This window comes from Canis lupus, chromosome 14 (assembly GCF_011100685.1).
Source record: "Canis lupus familiaris isolate Mischka breed German Shepherd chromosome 14, alternate assembly UU_Cfam_GSD_1.0, whole genome shotgun sequence".
In the NCBI taxonomy this organism is placed as follows: domain Eukaryota; kingdom Metazoa; phylum Chordata; class Mammalia; order Carnivora; family Canidae; genus Canis; species Canis lupus.
The window spans coordinates 42,846,184-42,859,154 of NC_049235.1; the positions used below are offsets into that span (position 1 = coordinate 42,846,184).

The window sequence follows — 12,971 nt, forward strand, 5'->3', positions numbered from 1 at the left end:
TCTTTAAAAAAGCATTATGAAAAAAATAAATAAATAAAATAAAAAAATAAAAAAGCATTATGTGTCAAAACTGATTGACCATCAAGATTTCTGTCCCAACTGAGGGGTGAAATGACTGCCTGTAGGTGGGGGATGGGCTAAGTGGGAAGGGGGTGATGAGCATTAGGGAGGGCATGCGTTGGGAGGAGCACGGAGTGTTGTATGGAAGTGATGACTCACTAAATTCTATTCCTGAAACCAATACTACATTATATGTTAACTAACTTGAATTTAAATTAAAAAAAAAAAAAAAAGGAATTCTGTCTCCAAAAATTGGGATATAATTATTCTCTGGGACACCAAGTGTAAATCATGTCAACTTTAACTGAAATTCATTGTTTTCTGGAACAGCATTCTAATGTTGAATCCACTGTTTCCTAATTAGGAGATTCAACCGAATAAGAATAGACCCACATACCCATCCTCAGTCATGTACACACGCGCAGGCACATCACATGCACACACCACGCACTCACAGAACATCATAATCTGGGAAATTATCCATCTGCTTCCTTGACATTCCTAACTATAGGAAGGAGCAGGGCTTGAAAAAAAGATGAGATGAGTTCTGTGATGCACAGTGGTACGACATCCTCAGAGGGGACAGAGGGCCTTTCACAAATAGATACTCATTTATCTATCCTACTCCGCATCCAAAATTGGTGTTGTGAAAAAAAAAAATCAGCATCCACAAGAGAAAAACTGTAGAACATAAAATATAATGCTCCAACCTTCCAACTGTGTGGCTAAACAAAAATGTGCACTGTAATCTTAGAAACTGAGGAATTCTGCTAAAGGATCCTATCTTACTCTTCCAGTCTCAAGCAGAGAACTTGCCGTAGAGTCGATGATGGATGGACAGAATGAAGGAAGGAGGAAGGGTGGGTGAGCAGACAACTTGGAAGGGAAGGCCTCCTGGAAGGATGGGCCAGCTGGAGGGGGAGGTGGGTCAGTGGATGAGTAATCAAGATGACTTTTAGCACAGAGTTATTCCCAGAAAATGAATTCCCAGAACTTCAAAACTCAAGGATGAGGCTTCTAGGGAAACTGCAGAATATGTTAAGTTTAAAATGTCATGAAATGGCTGAGAAATAGATGAGGTTTTATGGGAACTTCTCACTTCTCATAGTTTAGAAAAATAATTTCTGTATGCTAATGAGAGCTTTTGTGAAAGTTACAGGATAGTTGTTGTAGATCATAACCCCAGCTATGGAAAAGTAATGGATATAACTGTAAGGGAACTATAGGGGTAGGAGTAAATTTGAAAAGCAGATTTAGAACCATATGCTACAGAAAGGAGTTTGGAAACTGAGACCGGGAGTCATAGAATCTCTCAACACTAGCCAATTCCTTAAAAAAAAGAAAAGAAAAGAAAAGAAAAGAAGAGAAGAGAAAAATTAACTGTTTTCATAATGTTCTCCTTAGAGTTTACAAAGTACTTCCAAATATCAGATCCCATGTGCTTCACAAAAAAACTCTGTAAGGCAGACACAGTGTGTGTTATCTCCCTGGCAAATGAGTAAACTGAGTCTCAAAGAGGCTCAAAGATCCAAGGTGCAGGAAACAGGGAAGGCAAGACTGGAAGCCAGGACCCCTGCATCTGGGGCCAGACTCATTCCACTGGTTTCAGGCAACTGTAAATTTCAATTGATTTATAAAGGCAGAACAAGCATAAAGTGCTACATGTTCACAGAAAGACAGCAGGCTAGGGGTGGCTCAGTCAGTTAAATCTCCAACTCTTGGTTTTGGCTCAGGTCATGAACTCATGGGTCATGAGACTGAGCCCCGCATCAGGCTCTGCACTCAGCAGGGAGTCTGCTTGAAGATACTCTCCCTCTGCCTCTCCCCCTACTTGAGTTCTCATTCTCTATCTCTCTCTCTCTATCTCTCTCTCTCTAAAATAAATGAAAAGCTCTTAAAAAAAAAATAGGGGCAGGCTAGAGGGAGGTGGAGACATTGCTTTTGGGCTTTGAAGGATACATAAGAGTCTATCAAATAGATGTGAAGAGGGGAGAGCAAGGACATTCTTAGCAAAGGATGGAATGAGCAAAAGCACAGAGAAATGCAAGTGTGTTATTTGTTAAAGAAATGAGGAGCAACCAGTTTAGTGTAGCTGGAGCCTATGGTACAGCTGGGAGAGGAAAACTAAGAATTAGGATCGAAAAGTAAGCAAGAAATTATACAACCCTTATACAGGGTAATTAGTACAAAAATTTTACCCCATGACCCAGCGATCCTGCATCTGGAAGTGTATCTAGCAACTACACCTACACATGTACAGAATGATTCATGTACAAGGTCCTCAAGGCTGACTTTCTGGACTAGCAAACAGGCCCAGTGTCTACCAACAGGGGACTGACTATAAATTATGGTGTATCTCCATAATGGACCACCGTGCATCTGTAAAAAACAATAATAAGGACAATCTCTGTGTACAGATGTAAAAAATCTTTTAAAAATATTATTAAACAAAACAAAATTATAAACCTTTTCTGTAAGTTTGAAATTTTATATTTAAAAAATCAAGTTTCAGGGGTACCTGGGTGGCTCAGTCAGTTAAGCGTCTACCTTTGGCTCACATCATGATCCCAGGGTCCTGGAATTGAGCCCCTGCTAAGCGGGGAGCCTGCTTCTCCCTCTCCTCCCTGCTTGTGCTCTCTCCTGCTATCTCTGTCTCTCTCTCAAATAAATAAATAAAATCAAGTTTCAGAATAGTATATATAATGTGCTACTTTCATGAAAAAAGTGAGAAATAAGGCTAAGTATTCATATTTGTTTGTATTTGCATAAAACACTAGAAGGGTGTGCAAAAAATGAATAAAAAAGGCTATATGGGATGGGAATCAGAGTGAATAGCAATAAGGAGGAGTAAGATTGCTCATCAGGGCAAACCTTTTTAATATTACTTAATCTTTGAACCACATGAATATATATTACCTATTCAAAATGTAAAATTACATTAAAAAGCATCTTTACTTTTCAAAGTATCCCAAATGAGTTAAAAACTATGTCCATACAAAAACTTGCACATAGAAGGAGAACAGGGCTAGAAAGGAAAACAAAATAAAATGAAACAAAACAAAACCCAAAAAAACCCTGCACACAAATGTTTATAATAACTTTGTTCATAACTGCCAAATCTTGGAAGCAACCAAGACATCCTTCAATACGTGAATGGAAAACTAAACTGTGGTCCATTCAGACAATGGGATTTTTTTCAACACTAAAAAGAAATGCACTTTCAAGCCCAGAAAACACATGGGTGAACTTTGAAAACATACTACTAAGTGAAAGTAGCCAGTTTGAAAAGGCTACATACTGTAGGATTCCAACTACACAACATTCTGGAAAAAGGCAAAAACTATAGACAGTGAAAAGATGAGTGGTTGCCAGGGGTTAGGAAGAGATAAATGAATAGGCGGAGCACAGAGGATTTTTAGGGCAGAGAAAGTATTATGTATGATAATTTAGTGGTGGATACATGTCTTTACATACAGCTGTCAAAACCCATTAGAATATACAACACAGAAAGCAAACCCTAATGTAAAAGATGGACTTTAGTTAATAATGATGTACCAGGGCAGTCCTGGTGGCCCAGCGGTTTAGTGCCGCCTTCTGCCCGGAGTGTGATTCTGAAGTCCCAGGATCAAGTCCCACGTCGGGCTCCCTTCATGGAGCCTGCTTCTGCCTCTGCCTGTGTCTCTGCCTCTCTCTCTGTATCTCTCATGAATAAATAAATAAAATCTTTAAAAAATAAAAATAAAAAAATAATAATGTACCAATGCTGGCTCATGGATTATAACAAATGTACCACAGTGGGCACCTGGGTGGCTCAGCAGTTGAGCATCTGCTTTTGGCTCAGGTCATAATCCCAGAGTCCTGGGATAGAGTCCCACATCAGGCTCCCTGCAGGGAGCCTGCCTCTCCCTCTGCCTGTGTCTCTGCTTCTCTCTGTGTGTGTCTCTCATGAATAAATAAATAAATAAATCTTTAAAAAAAAAAAACAAAACCAAAAAAAACCCACATATGTATCACATGAATGCAACATGCTAATAACAGATAAAGTTGGGAGGTAGGAGGGTGAAGGGTTATACGAGAACTCTCTGTACTTTCTGTTTTTCTGTAAACATTAATCTATGCTGAGAAAAAAAGTGAAGTCTATCAATTTAAAAGAAAAGAAAGGGAAAGTGAGCCCAGTGCCAGTCTGGAAGAGTTCCATCGGCATACAGATCAGCCCGGACTCTCATCCTTTAAACAAGGCAGTGACAGAGTTGTGCTCTGAAAATTCCTACAAGCTGAAGAACCTACGAAAAAGAAAGCCATGGACCAACAAGCGGATGATAGAAGGGAGATGGGGGCGGGTCTGAACAAGGGGGGGTGCCGGGCAGTAGAAGAGAATGCAGCAGAAGAAGTCACAGGACTTGGGAACAGCTGTACCTGTGCATCTAGGGATGTGTGTGAAAAATGAGGGTCAGAGTTGCCCTCTGGTTTCTAGATTAAACTATGCGGCAGACAATGGTGCTGACAGAGGAAGAACAACAAATGAGACGGGGAAAATGCATTTAGTTTTTGGTCTGTGATGTTATTTTATTACCTGGAGAATATGGATGTGGAAATGTACAGAGGCAGCTCCAAACACAGGGGGGCAACTCAGAAAGGATGTCAGGTTGCCTTAGAAACTAATTCTGGTATGTATCAAGCTGCACTTATTTATGTGAGGGGACATCATGTAACCTCCAGCATAGGTGAGTGATAACATACCAGGGGTTAGGGACGCCTGGGTGGCTCAGTGGTTGAGCGCCTGCCTTCAGTTCAGGTCATGATCCCGGGGTCCTGGTATCAAGTCCCACATCAGGCTCCCCACAGGAAGCCTGCTTCTCCCTCTGCCTATGTCTCTGCCTCTCTCTGTCTCTTATGAATAAATAAAATCTTAAAAAAAAAATACCGTGGGTGAACAAGTGAAAGAAATCTAGTCTATTCCCTAATCTGATTGTACCTCTGAAAGTAAAATATTGAGTTATTGAGCCTATCCCTCCCAAAAGAAATCAAATTTTCCTAAAATATCTATTTCAGACATATTTATAAGTGGCTTCTGTGTGATGCTGTGGTTACTATGGCTACTAACAAGTGACCCCAAAGTGTAGTGGTGTGAAACAACCATTTCTTATGCGCATGCACTCGATGGGTCAGGAATTTGGACAGGGCACCACAGAGATGGCATGTCTCCAATCCACAGTGTCTGAGGCCTGGAATCATCTGAAGGGCCATTCACTCACACATCTGGCAGTTAACATTGGTTGTTGGCTAGAGGGACTTTGGTTCCTCTCCATGTGGGTCCCTCCCTGTGTTCTTCATATGCTGGTTTGGGTTCCTTCCAGCCCAGCGCCCGGATTTTTAGGACCCAGGACCCAGGGTAAGAGACTACGCGTCAAATTCATTCCTTTATGAATTTGACGTGTAGCCCTGGAGGTTGCATGGCATCACTTCTACCAGGCAACACTGGTCAGAGCAAACACATGCCCTCACCAAGATCCATGGCAGGGGTAGGGGGCACAAACCTCACCTCTCCCTGGAGGAGTGTTCATCACACTGCAAGAAGTACATGTAGGATGGGATTTGGTGCAGCTATCTTTGGGAAATTAAATCTGCCCACATGAAAATCGAAGTATTATTTTAGTCTGCATGACTCCTTGAGAAAAAGAAACACTGAGGGAAGACAGGGAAAGTCAAAACGACTCAAACCTGCAAACTTCATCCATGCCCAGCACACTCTGTTCCAGGAAGAGAGAAACATTCAAATCCAAACAACACGAACATTCAACATTAATAAATATCCATTTAAAACCTAGCGTGAGGGCAGCCCAGGTGGCTCAGCAGTTTAGCGCCACCTTTGGTCCAGGGTGGGATCCTGGAGACCCGGGATGGAGTCCCACATCGGGCTCCCGGTGCATGGAGCCTGCTTCTCCCTCTGCCTGTGTCTCTGCCTCTCCCTCTCTCTCTGTATCTCTAATAAATAAATAAAATCTTAAAAAAGAAAAAAAGAAAACCTAGCGTGAATAAATAAATAAATAAATAAATAAATAAATAATAAAAATAAAACCTAGCGTGATCAGCAGAGACCCTAGCACTCTTCTCTGCCTATAAAAAAGAAAAGTCCTGAAGTTTAGGGGTTTGGACCCAGTTAGTGGGGCAACACGAGAGGTGAGTGGTTCTGTTGAAAGTCCTGTGGGAGACAATCTGCCACTGCCCAAGCCACACACAATCCGTGCCAACTGGGGCTTCGTGCTGCCTGGGAGCACTTCACTGCCCCTGTTCAATTCACATAACATACCCCCCTATAGAATTCTGTGCTGCTTAGTTGCTTTTAAAGCATTGAAACAGGGATCCCTGGGTGGCACAGCGGTTTGGCGCCTGCCTTTGGCCCAGGGCGCGATCCTGGAGACCCAGGATCGAATCCCACGTCGGGCTCCCGGTGCATGGAGCCTGCTTCTCCCTCTGCCTATGTCTCTGCCTCTCTCTCTCTCACTGTGTGCCTATCATAAATAAATAAAAATTTAAAAAAAATAAATAAAATAAAGCATTGAAACAGATAAAGAAAATAAAACACACATTGATGAATACCCATTTAAAACCTAACACAACTACTAGAAAAAGTCAATTTGTTTCATAAAGCATAGAACACCAAATAGTAGAGGTTTATGTCCGTGGAAGGAGCACACTAATTTACCTGCCCCCAACGTTTTTTCTCTAAATTCTTCCTTTAAAGAACAACTACCATTTAAACACACACACACACACACACACACACACGCGCATACACACATACACACGCAAATAAATACACCATAATCAAGAAGTTTATTTTATGAATGCAAAGATGGTTCAATTTATCACATAAATTCAAAGGAAAAAATCAAGTGATTATCTCCATATCACTGGGGGTAAAAAAAGGTTTAACAAAATTTAACACCTATTCCTGAAGGCTTTTTTAACCACTAAAAATAAAAATTGGTGTATGCTTTTTGACATGACAAAACTATATGAGTTTCAGTCCTAAAGCCAACATCTGAGTGACTGAAGAAGCACTAGGGGCTGCTCCACTGGAGTCAAGAACAGAGAAAGATAACCACTCTTACCACACTAAATATTAACACTGAATCTAAGCTATCAGCCAATCAGACAAGAAAACAGATATAAGAACAATCAGACTATCTATCTCTGTTTGCAGCTGTTGATAACAATAAACCTGGAAAACCCAAGAGAATCAATGATAAAAGCTGACGCAAGGAATGAAAGAACTGAGTAAAGTCGCAGATTGTAAAATTGATACAAATGAGCCATCATGAAAGTCTGACAGTACACTCTGAGAATATGGAGAAACAGGCATTGTTATGCTGCTAGTAGAAAGGCAAACGTGCACCACCCATGTGAGGAAATTTGATAAAATTCCAAAAACCTACATTTACTCTGTGACCCAACAATCCCATTTTAGCTACCTATCCCAAAGGAAGACTGACAAAAAACTGATTTTTAAGCTCTCAAAATAGTAACTGATGGATAATTTTTTGACATGATAAAATACAGAAACCAGGAGCAGATATTGTGACAGATACACTAGATTGTTATTCCCTTCAAAACACAACAAAATATTTTAATAACAAAAGACTGGAAAGCAACCTAAATGTCTAGCAATGTGGGACTGATTAAACCATGATATATCCATAGAATGGAACACTCTACAACTCTACATGAGAAATGAAGACTACCTCTATTTACTGTATGGAACAATCTCTAAGATATGTTTGAAGTTGAAAAAGGCAAAGTGGAGAAAAGTGTATGTGGCATGCTACCATTCATCTAAGAAAGAAAAGGAACTGGGATAAATATGTGTGTGTGTGTGTGTGCAGTATGTTACATACATAGGTAATTTTTTAAAGATTTTATTTATTCATGAGAGAGGCAGAGACATAGACAGAGAGAGAAGCAGGCTCCTCGCAGGGAGCCGGATGCAGGACTCAATCCCCAGACCCAGGATCAATGCCCTGAGTGGAAGGCAGATGCTAAACCGCTGAGCCACCCAGGTGTCCCAACATAGGTATTTTAAATGGAAGGACAAACCAAAAAACCTTTCAAAACATGGAAAAAGCAAGTAGAAGAAATGAGACAAAATTAGGACTTCTATGAATACACCTTATTTTATACATTTGACTTTGGAATCATGTAAATATTTTACTTAATTATAAAACAGGACCATAGCAACAAATGTATCATTCTCCATGTGATCCTGTTTTTAAGGCCATGAACAAACCTTCGTGGGAACAGGAATCCACAGAACCGACAGGACAGTTCGGACCGGTGAGCAGGTTTAAGGAAAGGTGTGCTGGGCAAAGCCGAGGAAGGAAGGCAATGAGTGCCCAGGAGAGATTGTGTGTGACACAGGACTTACCTCGACCTTGCTCTCGGGTTCATGATCCGCAGCCGAGAAATACATGACCTCCTGTACTTCATCCCTGGGCCGGGCCGAATTTTTCCCAAACACCACCAGACCGTCCTTAGCACGTGGTGGGAAGGCCACAAAACAGTAACTTGGAGGAGCGACGGCCATCCTGCAAAGAGAGAAAATGCCAGAGATGGACTGGAAGCAGCCCGAACGGGGAACATTCCAATAGTGAGTCCTTCAAACACATTTTACCAAAAAATGGTTTTCGTGTTGCACTGTGTGCAGCGAGCTCATTAAGAGATCCCGGCTGGCTCATGAAGGTAGGGCGCCCGGAGGAGAATTACAGAGCCACCGAGACCAGATAGCGCTTAGCACTCCGTGGGACTAAACGAGCACAGATTTGCAACAAACTGCAGTCAGGGGCAGCCAAAAAAGCAATGACACAAGAGAAAGGGAAGGAAGTTACTGTTCCCCGGCAGAAAACACAAACAGACGCAATCTGTCGCAGTAATAGAGAAATAAATAAATACAAATAAATACACTCGTAACAGTGCGTTACACAAGTGTCTCAGGTCTAGGGCTGTGTGGCTTCCACCTAATGGGTTTTGGGGTGGTGATGGGGAAATGGGTCTAGAGAGAAAGGGAAAGATACTCCTATTTTATACATTTTTACTCTACCTCAATGACCGAACACTCAGGGATGTCATGGTTTTCGTCCAACCTCTCCAGTGCTCCTGGGCTGGCTTGTTCTCTTCGACCTGGCCGCTGAGCTTCCTTGCTGCTTCATTCCTCTTTTCTCACTTTATGCTGCTTTCTCTCTGGGAAAGCTCAACCCTGCCCAGTGGTCACTCATGTGCCCATGACCTACACATTCAATCCCAGCTCAGTCCTCTCCTTGAGCTCTCCACCCATACACTCAAATGCCTTCCTGATACCCAAAGCTGATTTCATCTTCTTCTTCCTCAAACATCCGAAACTCAAAAAACTATCCTTATCATCCACGTCTCTATTACCCAGGATACCACTAAATTCCAGCTGGAGAGCTGACCTTCTAAATCCCTCTGGAAACTATCTACTTGCCCCATCTCCACTATCACCACTCCGCACCACAACATCATGTGGCTTGGATCCCACGGTAGTCTCCTAAGGGGTTACCGCATAACCACTATTATTCCCCCTCCAAAACACTGGCACACGCCAGCCAAAGTGATCTTTTTAAAAGGAAGATTTGATCACAGCAATCATGTCAGTCTGTTTAAAATCTTTCAGAAGTTTCCCATGGTTCTTGAAATAAAGACCAAAATCTTTTTTTTTTTTCAAAGAATTTATTTATTCATGAGAGACACAGAGAGAGAGTCAGAGATGCAGGCAGAGGGAAAAGCAGGCTTCATCCAGGGAACCCGACGTGGGACTCGATCCTGGGTCTCCAGGATCACTCCCTGGACTGAAGGCGGCGCTAAACCGCTGAGCCCCTGGGGCTGCCCTAAAGACCAAAATCTGATCAGGCTCATGCTCCTCCCCTGCCTCACTTCATGCCACTCACCATTCTGCTCTCTCAACCCCAGCACACAGGCCTTTTTCCAGACCCTCTGATCCCCCCCACCCAGGGCCTTTGCACGTGCTTCACCCTCATTCCCGATCACTCCTCTCTCTGCTCCCTATGCCAAAACCATTTTCCTAGTTACTTCTACTCCTTCACGTACAAGCTTAGACATCAAATTTACATCACTGTATTATATGCTCTCATAGAATCCCACCCTTTTCCTTTATAGCAAATCTCAATCTGAAATATTTATGTAATGATTTTCTTACCAACAATCAATATTGGTCTTCCACCCCAAAGTCTAAGCAACATGAAGCAGGGAGGGTACCAATGTATCTTTGTTCACTACTGTAAACCCAGCTGGATACAAGGTCTTCGGCAGAGTAGATTTTCAAAAAATTACAAACAAGTGCTCTTTTCTTCTTTCTTAAAACTGAAGCCAAGCATACCTCTGTACCTAGCTAGAATGCCCTCCCCTTAGTTTGTCCATATCCTTTAGGATCTGATTCAAAATCCCTTTCTTTTAGAACATCTTCTATAAAGGACTCTGTCATTTTCTCAGCATCCACGAGTACTAAAACATCCAGTTTTAGGGTGATGTGCATTTGTTTCTTGTAAATGTGCCGCTTTAAATATTTCAAATAAAGATCCCTGAGGGCAAGTGCCAGGCCATCCAACTACATCAGCCCCTTTCCCAACCCCCTATTATGGGCACTCAACGAACATTATCTATTAACCCAACTATCATATTTGTGTCATCAATTATCCAATTTAGATGTGTTTTATTTTATGATCCCAAAATATAAGCAAGAAGGAAAACAATTGTTCTCAGCAAAGCCACTGGGATTCAAAACTCTGCTGTACCACCTACTATATACTGTGTGACCTTGAGCAAGTCACTTCACCTCTCTGGGCCTAGGTTTTCTCTTCCGCAAATGTTTGGCCCCAGCCCCTGAGTTTATTAACAGTATCAAATGACATGATGCTTGAGAACATATTTTGCAAAATGTAGAGGATACGTAAGTATAAGATATTTTATTTGGGTTTTGACTGCTCAAACAGAGCAGCATCTCAACATTTCTACAAGGCAAGCCAACCAAAACCAACTCACTCGTAAGTGGAGTAATTATCAAATCACAGAGTCAGCAACATTCTGAGATTGGAACCATCTTTATGAGGGACCATGTTGCTATGTCTGCATCCAGGCTGCTTCACATTAGTCTATACATGCACACCCTGGGCTGGCAGATTGTGAAGCGGGGAAGCCCAGAGCTCTGAAAACAATTCCTCCCCCACTCCTGGCTCAGAAAAATCTCCCCACCCCCTTTGATGAGAAAGAAAAAACAGGAAGATAAATTCCAGTGCCTTCTCCCATTATCCTTTCCCATTATCCTTTTCCACAAAAACTTCATTATCTTCAGACTTGAAGTGTAGGAAGTGATAAACCAAGACTCTGTATGTGGAAGAAACATCTAGAATAATAAGATAAAATGCACTAATAGTGAGTTCCTAGAATCTGAGGGTGGGAAGAATTGCTGGCTGAGACAAATAAAGTGAAAATCCAGAAGATAAGGTGGAGAAAGGGCACATTCACCTGTGTTTGTATGCCTTGTATAGGTGTTATGACTTCCCTTCGTTCTCCATCACTGGGTCATTTCAAAAGTGCTGGTGTCTCATCTATGAGCAGAACCTTACTTTATTTGGTCCTTAAAAATACTAGCAATCCACTAGTCTTACATTTATGACACATATCCATAGAAAATAAATAAAACTTGCAGGGTTTTTGACTAGCACCTTTTCTATTTTTCAGCCAGGACATCCACTTGGTTAGCAAGTCCTATGAATCACATGACCATGATATGGATGTAGGCAATAGAAGCCCAGGGCTATATGGGCCCAGAGAAGCTGACCTTTTCACTGAATCTTGTGAAAGACTGGGAATACCAGAAGGGAATAGAATTGTAATGTCTGTTTTTTTAATGCTAAATGAACCAGGAAACTGTGTAACACATCCAATAGCAAACTAGCCAAGGATAATTGTCCACTCATTTCTCCTGGATCACCATTCTAGACACTGGCTAGCCTCAGAATGGACCTAGCTGAATCCTTTCCTACTCTCTAGATCAGTGCTATCCAAAAGAACTTTCTACATTGATGGAAGTATTCTATCTCCACTGTCCAATATGGGCCATCAGCCTCATGTGGCAATTAAAGTATAGTTAGTGTAATTAAGGACCTAAATTTTTATTACAAACTTAAATTAGTTTAAATTTAAATAGCCACACATGGCTAGTAGGAATGCTATTGGACAGAGCAGCATTACAAATTCCCAATAAACCCAGAAATGAAGATTTTCTCATGAAGACTTCTAATAATCCCCGAAGAGCTTCTTTGTGAAGCCTTCCACATATTTTAAAGGCAAAATATGCTACCATCCATATAAACTGGATTAGCAAAGAGGAGATAGTACTTCCAAAAAGCTGAAAACAAATGTTAGGAAGTAGCTACTAACTGGATGGACTGAGTTTAAACAATTTCTCCAAAAGCTTAAGGTAATCATAGCCCTGGACACCAATTCCACTTCCCTTGATGTGAGTCTCATACTCCTAACCCTCAATACACCATGAGCATATTCCCCTCATCGGTGCCTGAAATCTTGTGGGTATCTCTCCAGTCAATTCCACTCTTTACCTCCTAAATGAACTTTTGAGACCTTCACTTCTCTCCAACTACCTCCTCTAAGCAGACATCTCACCTCCTCCTACACAAAGAAGAGATGATCAGGGGAGGGAGACTGTTTCAGAGACGTGTAAGCAGCTCTGAAGGCCCTGAGGCTGGAGGAACGGCAAGGAGCCAATAAATCAGAAAGCCAGGGCAACTGAGGCCAGAGAGAATGGGGAAGAGGCTGGACAAGCAGCTAGACAGGCCGGTCCACGTTAAATCTTGCTG

General features: G+C 41.8%; 1 protein-coding gene across 1 annotated transcript in view; it reads right to left on the reverse strand.

Annotated features, from left to right (window-relative positions):
- SCRN1 (secernin 1) overlaps positions 1-12,971 on the reverse strand; it is a 62,584-nt gene that overhangs the window by 30,258 nt on the left and 19,355 nt on the right. Inside the window, exon 2 of the mRNA XM_038557218.1 lies at positions 8,486-8,645. Coding sequence (XP_038413146.1) covers positions 8,486-8,644 — 159 coding nt within the window. The 5' untranslated portion in view covers position 8,645. The remainder of the gene's footprint in view (positions 1-8,485; positions 8,646-12,971) is intronic.